This window comes from Nerophis ophidion, linkage group LG08, assembly GCF_033978795.1.
Source record: "Nerophis ophidion isolate RoL-2023_Sa linkage group LG08, RoL_Noph_v1.0, whole genome shotgun sequence".
Classification (NCBI taxonomy): Eukaryota; Metazoa; Chordata; class Actinopteri; order Syngnathiformes; family Syngnathidae; genus Nerophis; species Nerophis ophidion.
The window spans coordinates 20,997,985-21,014,021 of NC_084618.1; the positions used below are offsets into that span (position 1 = coordinate 20,997,985).

General features: G+C 41.0%; 1 protein-coding gene across 1 annotated transcript in view; it reads right to left on the reverse strand.

Moving 5' to 3' along the window:
* The window catches only part of lamc3 (laminin, gamma 3), a 297,472-nt gene that overhangs the window by 116,575 nt on the left and 164,860 nt on the right, over positions 1–16,037 (reverse strand). The window contains 3 exon segments of the mRNA XM_061907982.1: positions 8,065–8,184; positions 10,822–10,958; positions 13,663–13,761. Of these exon segments, the coding sequence (XP_061763966.1) occupies positions 8,065–8,184; positions 10,822–10,958; positions 13,663–13,761 (356 nt within the window).

Sequence of the window (16,037 nt, forward strand, 5' to 3'; positions counted from 1 at the left end):
ATAGCCACCAAGATTGAAGGAGAACGAGCTGCCAGCAACAGAGAAGAAATAGCCGCCATCGACAGAGACAAAATCAGCACTGCCAACAAAGATCAAATAGCCGCCATTAATGAAGAAGAAATAGCCGCCACCAAATGAGAAAAAATAGCTGCTACCAATGAAGAACATATAGCCGCCACCAAATGACAAGACATAGCGCCCCCACTGAAGAAATAGCCGCTACAAACAGAGAAGACATAGTTGTTGCCAACAAAGAAGAAATAGCCCCCACTAATAAAAAAGGAAATGGCCGCCAAATGAGAACCACCAAATAAGAAATAGCTGCTACCAAAGAAGGTGAATTAGTCGCCACCATTGAAAAAGAAATAGCTATTAATGAAGATATTACTGCTACCAATGAAGAAGAAATAGCTGCTACCAAAGAAGGTGAAATAGCGGCCACCACTAAAGAAGAAACAGCCGCCACCAAATGAGAAGAAAAAGATGCTACCAACAAAGAAGAAATAGCTGCTTGCAAAGACAAAGACATAGCCGCCAACATAGAAGAAGAAACAGCCGCAACCAAATGAGAAGAAATAGATGCTTTCTAACGAAGAAAAAATAGCTGCTCGCAAATAAAAAGGAATAGCCGCTACCATAGAAGAAGAAATTGCTGCTACCAACAAAGAAGAAATAGCTGCTACCAAAGAAGGTGAACTAGCCACCACCATTGAAAAAGAGATAGCTGCTACCAAAGAAGGTGAAATAGCGGCCACCACTAAAGAAGAAACAGCCGCCACCAAATAAGAAGAAAAGGATGCTACCAACAAAGAAGAAATAGCTGCTCGCAAAGACAAATACATAGCCGCCAACATAGAAGAAGAAACAGCCGCAACCAAATGAGAAGAAATAGATGCTGCCAACGAAGAAAAAATAGCTGCTCGCAAATAAAAAGGAATAGCCGCCACCACAGAAGAAGAAATTGCTGCTACCAACAAAGAAGAAATAGCTGCTACCAAAGAAGGTGAAATAGCCACCACCATTGAAAAAGAGATAGCTGCTACCAAAGAAGGTGAAAAAGCGGCCACCACTGAAGAAGAAACAGGCGCCACCAAATGAGAAGAAAAAGATGCTACCAACAAAGGAGAAATAGCTGCTCGCAAAGAAAAAGACATAGCCGCCACCATAGAAGAAGAAATAGCCGCCACCAAATGAAAAGAAATAGATGATACCAACGAAGAACAAATAGCTGCTCGCAAATAAAAATAAATAGCTGCCACCATAGAAGAAGAAATTGCTGTTACCAATGAAGAAGAAATAGCTGCTACCAAAGAAGGTGAAATAGCCACCACCATTGAAAAAGAGATAGCTGCTACCAAAGAAGGTGAAATAGCGGCCACCACTGAAGAAGAAACAGCCGCCACCAAATGAGAAGAAAAAGATGCTACCAACAAAGGAGAAATAGCTGCTCGCAAAGACAAATACATAGCCGCCAACATAGAAGAAGAAACAGCCGCAACCAAATGAGAAGAAATAGATGCTGCCAACGAAGAAAAAATAGCTGCTCGCAAATAAAAAGGAATAGCCGCCACCATAGAAGAAGAAATTGCTGCTACCGACAAAGAAGAAATAACTGCTACCAAAGAAGGTGAAATAGCCACCACCATTGAAAAAGAGATAGCTGCTACCAAAGAAGGTGAAATAGCGGCCACCACTGAAGAAGAAACAGCCGCCACCAAATGAGAAGAAAAAGATGCTACCAACAAAGGAAAAATAGCTGCTCGCAAAGAAAAAGACATAGCCGCCACCATAGAAGAAGAAATAGCCGCCACCAAATGAGAAGAAATAGATGATACCAACAAAGAACAAATAGCTGCTCGCAAAAAAGACAAATAGCCGCCACCATAGAAGAAGATATTGCTGCTACCAACAAAGAAGAAATAGCTGCTACCAAATAAGGTGAAATAGCCGCCACGATTGAAGAAGAAATAGCTGCTACAAAAACAAGATGAAATATACACCAACTTTGAAGAAGAAATAGCTGCTATCAACGAAGAACAAATAGATGCTACCAATCAATAAATAGCGGCGACCATTTAGGAAGAAATAGTTGCCACCAACAAAGAAGAAATAGCCGCCACTGAATGAAAAGAAATAGTTGCCACCTGCCAGCAAAGAAGAACAAGCAGCAGGATATTAACTAATTACTGATATGTGTTCTACTACTGATATCAAATATCAACATCAGACTACTGATATGTGTGCTACTACTGAGATCAAATACAGTATCAGACAGTCCAACACACAAAGATGTTTTTTCATGAAGTTTCCACAGTAAACAGAGAACACAATATTACAATTACATAAATACCCCAGAGAAAAGAAAAGGTAAATATATCAATACATGTATGTAAATATAGGTAAGTACATCAATACATGTATATAAATAAAGATATGTATACCAATATGTGTATATATATAAAGGTAAGTATATCAATAAATGTATATAAACAAAGGTAATTATATCAATAAATGTATATAAATAAAGGTAAGTATATCGATAAATGTATATAAATAAAGGTAAGTATCAATATAAGTATATACATAAAGGTAAGTATATCAATACATGCACATAGATAAAGGTAAGTATATCAATTCATCTATATAAATAAAGGTAAGTACTGTAGATCAATAAATGTATATAAATAAGGGTAAGTATATCAATATATGTATGCAAATAAAGCTAAGTATGTCAATTCATGTATATAAATAAAGGTAAGTACTGCATATCAATAAATGTATATAAATAAGTGTAAGTATATCAATATATGTATGTAAATAAAGGTAAGTATATCAATAAATGTATATAAATAAAAGTGAGTACATCAATACATGTATACAAATAAAGTTAAGTATATCCATATATGTATAAAAATAAAGGTAAGTATGTCAATATATGTATATAGATAAAGGTAAGTATATCAAATGTACATAAATAAAGGTAAGTATATCAATGTATGCATATAAATAAGGGTAAGTACATCAATAAAATGTAAGTATATCAATACATGTATATAAATAAAGGTACATTTATGAATAAATATATACAACTGGTATATATCAATACATGTATATAAATAAAGGGAAGTATATCAATAAATGTATATAAATAAAAGTGAGTACATCAATACATGTTTATAAAGGTAAGTATATCAATACATGTTTATAAATAAAGGGAAGTATATCAATAAATGTATATTTATAAAGGTAAGTATATCCATCCATCCATCCATCCATTTTCTACCGCTTATTCCCTTTCAGGGTCGCGGGGGGCGCTGGCGCCTATCTCAGCTACAATCGGGCGGAAGGCGGGGTACACCCTGGACAAGTCGCCACCTCATCGCAGGGCCAACACAGATAGACAGACAACTTTCACACTCACATTCACACACTAGGGCCAATTTTAGTGTTGCCAATCAACCTATCCCCAGGTGCATGTCTTTGGAAGTGGGAGGAAGCCGGAGTACCCGGAGGGAACCCACGCATTCACGGGGAGAACATGCAAACTCCACACAGAAAGATCCCGAGCCTGGATTTGAACCCAGGACTGCAGGAACTTCGTATATACATGTTTATAAATAAAGGTAAGTATATCAATAAATGTATATTTATAAAGGTAAGTATATCAATACATTTTTATAAATAAAGGTAAGTATATTAATATACGTACATAAAGGTAAGTACATCAATAAATGTAAATAAATAAAGATAAGTATATCAATAGCAAGATGGCGGCGCCCGGACGGGCTGCGACACTGCGGTGCTCTTGCTAAAGATGGAACATTTGGCGGAAATGCCGGACAGTTCTGCAGACTTCATGGCTGGCTCGCATCGTGGTCACTCCGTGATCACGTACGACCGCCAGACACTTCTGGATATGGACATATCGGGCCGTTTTGGACTGATAGACGCGTGCGTGCTAACCGTGCTAACTAGCATGAGAATACGTCGGCGGCTACATCCAGCGGCCTGTGAAGCAGCGGAGTCTAGTAGCAGCGGGGGCCGTCTACGGAGCAGACGCCAGCGGTGTGATCGGAAACGCGGATGTCGAGCGGGGCTAAAAACAAAGCAGAAGGCTAATCCCCACAGAAGACCACTTCCCTCCACCCTGAAGACGGATTTAAATAAAGGATGCGAGACTACTGGTCTGGGTAAGGAGTCAGTTAAATTAGAACAAGTTTTTTCTGCTTTGAGTGTTTCAGAGTTGGACATGTGTTTTACTGAGGTGGCTAACTATGATGCGTGCAGTTTATCAAAGCAACAAACAAACAATCGGAAAATCCCCGTTACTGAGGAGGCTAACCATGATGGGTGCAGTTTATCAAAGCAACAATCAAACAATCAGAACATTCCCGTCGTATCAATTCCTAGATATGGTCGTAATTATACTGAATGCACTGGGCATAATAAACACAACATTATTAATATTGCTACTACGGATAATTTGATAAAAAATTCCCTAAAACAGCCCATTACCTATAATATAGGTTTTTTAAACATAAGATCATTGTCTCCCAAAACGTTGTTAGTTAATGATATTATCAGAGACAACAATCTTAACGTCATCGGTCTCAGTGAAACCTGGCTTAAACCAAATGACTTTTTTGCGCTAAATGAGGCATGTCCTCCTAACTTTACACATGCGCATATTGCCCGTCCGCTTAAAAGGGGTGGGGGGGTCGCACTAATATACAACGAAAATTTTAACCTTAGTCCTAACATAAATAATAAATATAAATCGTTTGAGGTGCTTACTATGAGGTCTGTCACACCGCTGCCTCTACACCTGGCTGTTATCTACTGCCCCCCAGGGCCCTGTTCGGACTTTATCAATGAATTCTCAGAGTTCGTTGCTGATCTAGTGACACACGCCGATAATATAATCATAATGGGGGACTTTAATATCCATATGAATACCCCATCGGACCCACCGTGCGTAGCGCTCCAGACTATAATTGATAGCTGTGGTCTCACACAAATAATAAATGAACCCACGCATCGCAACAGTAATACGATAGACCTAGTGCTTGTCAGGGGTATCACCGCTTCCAAAGTTACGATACTCCCGTATACTAAAGTATTGTCCGATCATTACCTTATAAAATTCGAGGTTCAGACGCATGTTCGTCAAACTAATAATAATAATAACTGCTATAGCAGCCGCAACATTAATACGGCCACAACGACAACTCTTGCTGACCTACTGCCCTCGGTAATGGCACCATTCCCAAAGTATGTGGGCTCTATTGATAACCTCACTAACAACTTTAACGACGCCCTGCGCGAAACCATTGATAACATAGCACCGCTAAAGTTAAAAAAGGCTCCAAAAAAGCGCACCACGTGGTTTACAGAAGAAACTAGAGCTCAGAAATTATTATGCAGAAAGCTGGAACGCAAATGGCGCACGACTAAACTTGAGGTGCACCATCAAGCATTTAGTGATGGTTTAATAACTTATAAACGCATGCTTACCTTAGCTAAAGCTAATTATTACTCAAATCTCATCCACCGTAATAAAAACGATCCTAAATATTTGTTTAGTACGGTAGCATCGCTAACCCAACAAGGGACTCCTTCCAGTAGCTCCACCCACTCAGCTGATGACTTTATGCAATTCTTTAGTAAGAAAATTGAAGTCATTAGAAAGGAGATTAAAGACAATGCGTCCCAGCTACAACGGGGTTCTATTAACACTGACACAATTGTATATACGGCGGATACTGCCCTCCAAAATAGTTTCTCTCGTTTTGAGGAAATAACATTAGAGGAATTGTTACAACGTGTAAATGGAATAAAACAAACAACATGTTTACTTGACCCTCTTCCTGGGAAACTGATCAAGGAGCTCTTTGTATTATTAGGTCCATCAGTGCTAAATATAAACTTATCACTTTCCTCGGGCACTGTTCCCCTAGCATTCAAAAAAGCGGTTATTCATCCTCTTCTTAGAAGACCTAACCTCGATCCTGACCTCATGGTAAACTACCGACCGGTGTCTCACCTTCCCTTTATTTCAAAAATCCTCGAAAAAATTGTTGCGGAGCAGTTAAATGAACACTTAGCGTCTAACAATCTATGTGAAACCTTTCAATCCGGTTTCAGGGCAAATCACTCGACAGAGACAGCCCTCGCTAAAATGACTAATGATCTATTGCTAACGATGGATTCTGATGCGTCATCTATGTTGCTGCTCCTCGATCTTAGCGCTGCTTTCGATACTGTCGATCATAATATTTTAGTAGAACGTATCAAAACGCGAATTGGTATGTCAGACTTAGCCCTGTCTTGGTTTAACTCTTACCTTACTGATAGGATGCAGTGTGTCTCCCATAACAATGTGACCTCGGACTACGTTAAGGTAACGTGTGGAGTTCCCCAGGGTTCGGTCCTTGGCCCTGCACTCTTCAGCATCTACATGCTGCCGCTAGGTGACATCATACGCAAATACGGTGTTGGCTTTCACTGTTATGCTGATGACACCCAACTCTACATGCCCCTAAAGCTGACCAACACGCCGGATTGTAGTCAGCTGGAGGCGTGTCTTAATGAAATTAAACAATGGATGTCCACTAACTTTTTGCAACTCAACGCCAAAAAAACGGAAATGCTGATTATCGGTCCTGCTAGACACCGAACTCTATTTAATAATACAACTCTAACATTTGACAACCAAAAAATTAAACAAGGCGACACGGTAAAGAATCTGGGTATTATCTTCGACCCAACTCTCTCCTTTGAGGCACACATTAAAAGCGTTACTAAAACGGCCTTCTTTCATCTCCGCAATATCGCTAAAATTCGCTCCATTCTGTCCACTAAAGACGCTGAGATCATTATCCATGCGTTTGTTACGTCTCGCCTCGATTACTGTAACGTATTATTTTCGGGTCTCCCCATGTCTAGCATTAAAAGATTACAGTTGGTACAAAATGCGGCTGCTAGACTTTTGACAAGAACAAGAAAGTTTGATCACATTACGCCTGTACTGGCTCACCTGCACTGGCTTCCTGTGCACTTAAGATGTGACTTTAAAGTTTTACTACTTACGTATAAAATACTACACGGTCTAGCTCCATCCTATCTTGCCGATTGTATTGTACCATATGTCCCGGCAAGAAATCTGCATTCAAAGGACTCCGGCTTATTAGTGATCCCCACAGCCCAAAAAAAGTCTGCGGGCTGTCGAGCTTTTTCATTTCGGGCTCCAGTACTCTGGAATGCCCTCCCGGTAACAGTTCGAGATGCTACCTCAGTAGAAGCATTTAAGTCTCACCTTAAAACTCATTTGTATGCTCTAGCCTTTAAATAGACTCCCTTTTCAGACCAGTTGATCTGCCGTTTCTTTTCTTTTTCTTCTATGTCCCACTCTCCTTTGTGGAGGGAGTCCGGTCCGATCCGGTGGCCATGTACTGCTCGCCTGTGTATCGGCTGGGGACATCTCTGCGCTGCTGATCAGCCTCCTCTTGGGATGGTTTCCTGCTGGCTCCGCTGTGAACGGGACTCTCGCTGCTGTGTTGGATCCGCTTTGGACTGGACTCTCGCGACTGTGTTGGATCCATTATGGATTGATCTTTCACAGTATCATGTTCTCATAGTCATCATTGTCACCGACGTCCCACTGGGTCATTATTGTCACCGATGTCCCACTGGGTGTGAGTTTTCCTTGCCCTTATGTGGGCCTACCGAGGATGTCGTAGTGGTTTGTGCAGCCCTTTGAGACACTAATGATTTAGGGCTATATAAGTAAACATTGATTGATTGATTGATTGAATAAAATGTAAGTATATAAATAAAATGTAAGAATATCAATAAATAAGAGAATATTCAAAATTCTCCTAATGATTTTAGTTTCAGCTAAAAAACGTTCTGTAAATATTTTCCTGATTAGGTTAACACGTAAAAACTTCATACATTTAATTTGCTTCTATCCATTTTCTATCGCTTGTCTCTTTTGGGGTGGCGGGGGATGCTGGAGCCTATTATTTAAATGAATGTTCTTATGTATAATTTTGTCACACTCACCGGGGGCTCTGTAAACTCCCAGGTCGTCTTCAGAGAGAGGTAGTAAGTACACCTCACCCTCCTTCCACAGCAGGGGGGAATGGCGCCCGCCGGAGAACTCGCCCAGCCAGCCGTCCTGATCTGGACCAAAGTAGACAGCAGCTGATCAACACTCATTTTTTATTTGAGCTCAAATGAAGAACAAGATGGCAGAATCTCAATGTTTACAAGAAGACTATCTTAGCCCTCTACCACCAGGCTACGTTTACCAGTAGCATAGCTCGGCATTAACCTATAATATACCAATACACATTTACCAGGAGCCTACCCTAGCATTAGCCTGTTACACGCTGGTATTAAGTTTACCATTAGCTTAGCGTAGCATTAGCCTGTTACACACTGGTTTTAACTTTACCGTTAGCTTAGCCTAGCATTAGCCTGTTACATACCAGTACTAAGTTTACAATTAGCCTAGTGTAGCCTGTTACACACTGGGTCAACTTTGACTACCAGCCTAGCATTAGCCTGTAACACAAGAGTTCACAAGTACCGTAGACTAGCATTAGCCTGTTACACACTAGTATTAAGTTTACCAGTAGCCTAGCCTAGCATTAGCCTGTTACACGCTGGTATTAAGTTTACCATTAGCTTAGCCTAGCATTAGCCTGTTACACACTGGTTTTAACTTTACCATTAGCTTAGCCTAGCATTAGCCTGTTACATACCAGTACTAAGTTTATAATTAGCCTAGTGTAGCCTGTTACACACTGGGTCAACTTTGACTACCAGCCTAGCATTAGCCTGTAACACACGAGTTCACAAGTACCGTAGACTAGCATTAGCCTGTTACACACCAGTATTAAGTTTACCAGTAGCCTAGCCTAGCATTAGCTTGATACACACCAGTAGCAGTTTTCCATTAATATGTTACACACTCGGTCAACCTTTACTATTTGCCTAACAATAGCCTGTAACACACTGGTTCACAAGTAGTGTAGGCTAGAATTAACCTGGAACACTCTAGTACAAAGTTCACCAGAGGCATTAGCCTGTTACACACTAATTTTAAGTTTTTCCAGTAGCGTAGCCTAGCCTTAGCTTGTTACACACTAAGTCGGTCTTAACCTTGCCTAGCATTAGCCTTTTACGCACCAGTACTAAGTTTAGCATTAGCCTGTAACACACTGGTTCACAAGTAGTGTAGGCTAGCATTAACCTGTTACACTCTAGTACAAAGTTCACCAGAGGCATTAGCCTGTTACACACTAGTTTTAAGTTTTTCCAGTAGCGTAGCTTAGCCTTAGCTTGTTACACACTAGGTCTAAGTCGGTCATAACCTTGCCTAGCATTAGCCTTTTACACACCAGCACTAAGTTTAGCATTAGCCTGTAACACACTGGTTCACAGGTAGTGTAGGCTAGCATTAACATGTTACACTCTAGTACAAAGTTCACCAGAGGCATTAGCCTGTTACACACTAGTTTTACGTTTTTCCAGTAGCGTAGCCTAGCCTTAGCTTGTTACACACTAGGTCTAAGTCGGTCTTAACCTTGCCTAGCATTAGCCTTTTACACACCAGCACTAAGTTTAGCATTAGCCTGTAACACAGGGGTTCACAAGTAACGTAGGCCAATATTAGCCTGTTACACTCTAGTACAAAGTTTACCAGAGGCCTAGCCTAGCATAAGCCTGTTACACACTAGGTCTAAGTCGGTCTTAGTCTAGTCTAGCATTAGCCTTTTACACAACAGAACAAAGTTTATCATTAGCCTAGCGTAGCCTGTCACTCACTGGGTCAACCGTTACTACTAGTCTAGCATTAGCCTGTAACACACTGGTTCACAAGTAGCGTAGTACAAAGGTCACCAGAAGCTGAGCCTAGCATTAGCCTGTTACACACTAGTATTAAGTTTACCAGTAGTGTAGCCTAGCCTTAGCTTGTTCCACACTCGGTCTAAGTCGGTCTTATCCTGGCCTAGCATTAGCGTTCTCCACACCAGCAACAAGTTTAGCATTAGCCTGTAACACACGGGTTCACAAGTATTGTAGGCTAGCATTATCCTGTTACACTCTAGTGCAAAGTTCACCAGAGGCTTAGCCTAGCATTAGCTTGTTACTCACTAGGTCTAAGTCGGTCTTAGCCTTAGCCTACCAGTGGCTTAGCCTAGCATTAGCCTGTTACACACCAGTATTAGGTTAACCAGTAGCGTAGCCTAGCCTTAGCTTGTTACACGCCAGATCTAAGTCGGTCTTAGCCTTGCCTAGCATTAGCCTTTTACACACCAGTACTAGGTTTACCATTAGCCTAGGGTAGCCTCTTACACAATGTTTCAATAGTAGCGCAGACTAACATTAGCCTGTTTGATTAATTGATTGATTGAAACTTTTATTAGTAGATTACACAGTACAGTACATATTCCGTACAATTGACCACTAAATGGCAACACCCGAATACGTTTTTCAACTTGTTTAAATCGGGGTCCACGTAAAAATGGTAAAAACTCTGTTACACTCTAGTATTCATTTTACAAGTATTCTAGCTTAGCATTTAGTACAAAGTTTACCAGTGGCCTAGCCTAGCATTAGCATATTGCACACTCGTATTAAGTTTACAAGTAGCGTAGCCAGTACGTAGATTACCGGCAGCCTAACCTAGCAGGAGCCCGTCATTGATTGCTATGCTGCACTGGAGCCTGCAGACCTAAAAAAAAAACCCCCAAAAAACCCCACAAACATTAAACTTCATTAAAAAAAAATATGTTCGGCCAGAAGGTTTACCTTCCGTGAAATCTGAAGTGATGTTGACAGCGACAAAAAGATCAGACGAGGAGCACGCCAGCGAGTGGCCCCAGCAGAAACACGGCTGGCAGCCCACCGGGTTGATTTCTTGCAGGTTGAAAAAGCCTGGCTTGCATCTGCACACACACACACACACACACACACACACACACACACACACACACAGTCATTTGGAATGGGGATCAAGTTTTTGATCAGAACTTGTGGGGACCACCCTTTCTACAGGTTGTGGAGGCCTAAAAAAAATAGGTAAAATGGCCACTGCCCAGTTAGCTCATACAGATCTTTAAATCTCTGGATTGATGAAGTAATGTGGTGATCATACTTACTGGGGACCCTGGGGAAAAAGAGTTAATATGGTTCATGGGGACCAAATTTGAATAATTTTGCATAATTTACACACATTTTCGGGAATACTGAGGACCATTTAAAAAAAAATAAAAGATCAGATTAAAAATGGGCCAAAGCTTAAAAATCACTTAGGCATCTTCAGAATGGATCTTACTATCGTTTCAAAAGGTTTCCCTTTTTTTTTTGGTCCACAAATTTTAAGTGTATTTTGCGTTTTTTATGTTGATTTAATAAATGTAAAAATAAATAAATAAATATATATATATATATATATATATATATATATATATATATATATATATATATATATATATATATATATTTTTTTTTTTTTTAAATGGATAAACAATTCTTCTGCGGCCTGGTATCAATCGAGCCCGGTGGTTGGGGACCACTGCTTGAGGGGACCTGTTTTTTGGTCCCCATACCGTCAGAAGTCCCCTAAAAGTGTAAACAGAGCATTGTCCCCATTAAGTAAGCATTGCCAGAACACACACACACACACACACACACACACACACACACACACACACACACACACACACACACACACACACACACACACACACACACACACACACGTTTTGCCACCTAACTTAGTGGATGACGTCGTACAAATTGTGTTGATCCCCCAGTTGACGCTCCCAGCTAAAAGGAACAAACGTGTTAACAGCAAGTGTTAAAAATATTTTTACATCCAAAGCTTTAAAACTGCCATCGCTATACAATAAACTCATTTTCACCCTCAGCACGTATTTTTACACTCGTATGACAGCTTGGGATGGTATGAATCTCTGAGATGAGTAAAGGTAACGACTCCAGCTTGGTTTTATTCATTGACTTTTGTCAGTAATTAGTCTTTTTTAGGGTCTGCAGACGGTCATAGGTCGGTTAATGTCAGCGGTTCACTTCGCTCCAAGGACCATTCCCATCATTTGGCTCCCTTTGTGATCATTATTCCTGCTGGTTTAGCACTTACCTTACTTGGCTCCAGGTTGGTACTGTTGTGTAGCGGATTTTACCACTCCGTTTGAGTGCATCCTTTGTTTGTTCCCCACTCCGTTTGAGTGTGCCTCGTGTTTGTTCCCCACTTCTTTGGGTGCAATCTTTTGTTTGTTCCCCACTCTGTCTAAATGCACCTTGTGTTTGTTCCCCACTCCATTTGAGTGCATCCTTTGTTTGTTCCCCACTCCGTATGAGTGTGTCTTGTGTTTGTTCCCCATTCCGTTTGAGTGCGCCTTGTGTTTGTTCCCCATTCCGTTCGAGTGTCGCTTGTGTTTGTTCCTCATTCCGTTTAAGTATGTCCTTTGTTTGATCCCCACTCCGTTTAAGTGCGCCTTGTTTTATTCCCAGTCCGTTTGAGTGTGCCTTGTGTGTGTTCCCCACTCTATATGAGTGCGTCTTGTGTTTGTTCCCCATTCCGCTTGAATGCGCTTTGTGTTTGTTCCCCATTCCTTTTGAGTGCGCCTCGTGTTTGTTTCTCACTCCGTTCAAGTGTGCCTTGTTTGTTCCGCACTCCGTTTGAGTGTCTTCTTTGTTTGGTCCGCACTCCGTTTGAGTGTGTCCTTTGTTTGGTCCGCACTCCGTTTGAGTGTGTCCTTTGTTTGGTCCGCACTCCGTTTGAGTGCGCCTCGTGTTTGTTCCCCATTTTGTTTGAGTGTGCCTTGTTTGTTCCACACTCCGTTTGAGTGCGCCTTGTGTTTGTTTCCCACTTCGTTTCAGTGCGTCTTAGAATTGTTTCCCACTCCATATGAGTGTGCCTTGTGTTTGTTCCCCATTCTGTTTGAGTGCGTCTTGTGTTTGTTCCCCATTCCTTGTGAGTGCGCCTCGTGTTTGTTTCTCACTCTGTTCAAGTGTGCCTTGTTTGTTCCACTCTCCGTTTGAGTGTGTCCTTTGTTTGTTCCACACTCCGTTTGAGTGTGTCCTTTGTTTGTTCCACACTCCGTTTGAGTGTGTCCTTTGTTTGGTCCCCACTCCGTTTGAGTGTGCCTTGTGTTTGTTCCCCATTTTGTTTGAGTGTGTCTTGTCTGTTCCACACTCTGTTTTAGTGCGCCTTGTGTTTGTTCCCCACTTCGTTTCAGTGCGTCCTAGGTTTGTTTCCCACTCCGTACGAGTGCGCCTTGTGTTTGTTCTACATTCCGTTTGAGTGCGCCTTGTATTTGTTTATTGTTTTGGATGGATTTGCAATCACAAAAACAATCAGTGGCTTCTGCAGCGGCCTACAGAAGCCACATTAACAGCCGTGGCTGTAGGGCAACCTCCTGTGTGTGCTATGTTAAAATGAAGCACCCGCTTGACACTTAAACATGTGTCAAATTTTACAATCAAACGGCTTCACGAGACGGCCTTGCTGGAACCGTTTCTATTCCATCACTCATCACACGAGCTTGAAAGTGCTGGCGTTATGCTAGCAACAGTGTCGCCGTGGCAACCGAGAAAGGGACACGCAGGGGCGGGGCTTTACTGTACCTGCCGCAGCTCCCTCCCTCCACGTTGGCCTTGCAGCCACAGCGGCCGTCCAGCGGCGAGCACACGCCGACACTCCCAGCGGGGGCGCACCGGCACGGCCTGCGAAAGGACAGGGAGTCAGGGGTTCAGAACGCGTGCCAGGTCTTTTGGCGGTGAGCCGCGTCAAAACGGAAAAAAAAAAAAAAAAAAAGGAGTGAAGTGTGTGCGTGTGTGTGTGATTGATTGCTTTTGTTTGGAACAGCAAATCTAATTATAATGAGGCGTTATTGCAAATAATTTAATTATCTCCCAGCAAAGCGTCTCCTCTTGTTTCTGCTCCGCTGGGCTGAATAATTCACACTGGTGCTCAGCCGCCTGATTCTGCAGCGTCTATGATGGAAAACTGTGTGTGTGTGTGTGTGTGTGTGTGTGTGTGTGTGTGTGTGTGTGTGTCTGAAATAAATGGCCATCAGGTAGTGCAAACCTGATGTGTGCAGTAGTTTGTGATCAATGATGATTAAATGCGAAAATTGGTGCTAACTGTGGATTCTTCTTTTTATTTCTTAAACCCTTATTTAATCCATCCATGGCTTTATTTGATATAGGATGGAAAAATAACAAACATACTTACATACATACAAATATATTTACATACACAAACATATATATATATATATATATATATATATATATATATATATATATATATATATATATATATATATATATATATATATATGTGTATACATATACAAACCCTGTTTCCATATGAGTTGGGAAATTGTGTTAGATGTATATTTAAACGGAATTTGCAAATCATTTTCAACCCATATTCAGTTGAATATGCTACAAAGACAACATATTTGATGTTCAAACTGATAAACATTTTTTTTTTGTGCAAATAATCATTAACTTTATAATTTGATGCCAGCAATGCGTGACAAAGAAGTTGGGAAATGTGGCAATAAACACTAATTAAGTTTGAGGAATGCTCATCAAACACTTATTTGGAACATCCCACAGGTGTGCAGGCTAATTGGGAACAGGTGGGTGCCATGATTGGGTATAAAAGCAGCTTCCATGAAATGCTAAGTAATTCACAAACAAGGATGGGGTTAGGCTCACCAATTTGTAAGTAAATTGCCGAAATGTTTTAGAACAACATTTCTCAACGAACTATTGCAAGGAATTTAGGGATTTTACCATCTACGGTCTGTAAAATCGTCAAAAAGTTCAGAGAATCTGGAGAAATCACTCCACGTAAGCGATGATATTACGGACTTTTGAGCCCTCATGCGGTACTGCATCAAAAACCGGCATCAGTGTGTAAAGGATATCGCCACATGGGCTCAGGAACACTTCATAAAACCACCGTCAGTAACTACAGATGGTCGCTACATCTGTAAGTGCGAGTTAAAACTCTACTATGCAAAGCGAAAGCCATTTATCAACAACACCCAGGAACGCTGCCGGCTTTGCTGGGCCCGAGCTCATCTAAGATGGACTGATGCAAAGTGGAAAAATGTTCTGTGGTCTGACAAGTCCACATTTCAAATTATATTTAGAAACTGTGGACGTGGTGTCCTCCGGAACTAAGAGGAAAATAACCACCCAGATTGTTATAGGCACAAAGTTCAAAAGCCAGCATCTGTGATGGTATGGGGGTGTATTAGTGCCCAAGGCATGGGTAACTTACACATCTAATTAATGCTAAATGGTCCATACAGGTTTTGGAACAACATATGTTGTCATCCAAGCAATGCTATCATGGACGCCCCTGCTTATTTCAGCAAAACAATGCCAAGCCACACATCCACAGTGTGGATTCGTAGTAAAAGACTGCGGGTACTTTCCTGGCCCGCCTGCAGTCCAAACCTGTCTCCCACCGAAAATGTGCGCCGCATTATGAAACGTAAAATACGCCAACAAGACCTCGGACTGTTAAACAACTCAAGCTGTACATCAAGCAAGAATGGGAGAGCATTCCACTTTCAGAGCTTCAACAATTAGTTTCCTCAGTTCCCAAACGTTTATTGAGTGTTGTTAAAAGAAAAGGTGATGTAACACAGTGGTGAACATGCCCTTTCCCAACTACTTTGGCACATGTTGCAGCCATGAAATTTTAAGTTAATTATTATTTGCCGAAAAATTAAAGTGCATGAGTTTGAACATCAAAAATCTTGTCTTTGTAGTGCATTCAATTGAATATGGGTTGAGAAGGATTTGCAAATCATTGTATTCCGTTTATATTTACATCTAACACAATTTCCCAACTCATATGGAAACGGAGTTTGTATATATATATATGTATATACATATATATACAGTATAAACATATACACATATATACATATATACATATGAATGTGAATGTGGTCTGTCTATCTGTGTTGGCC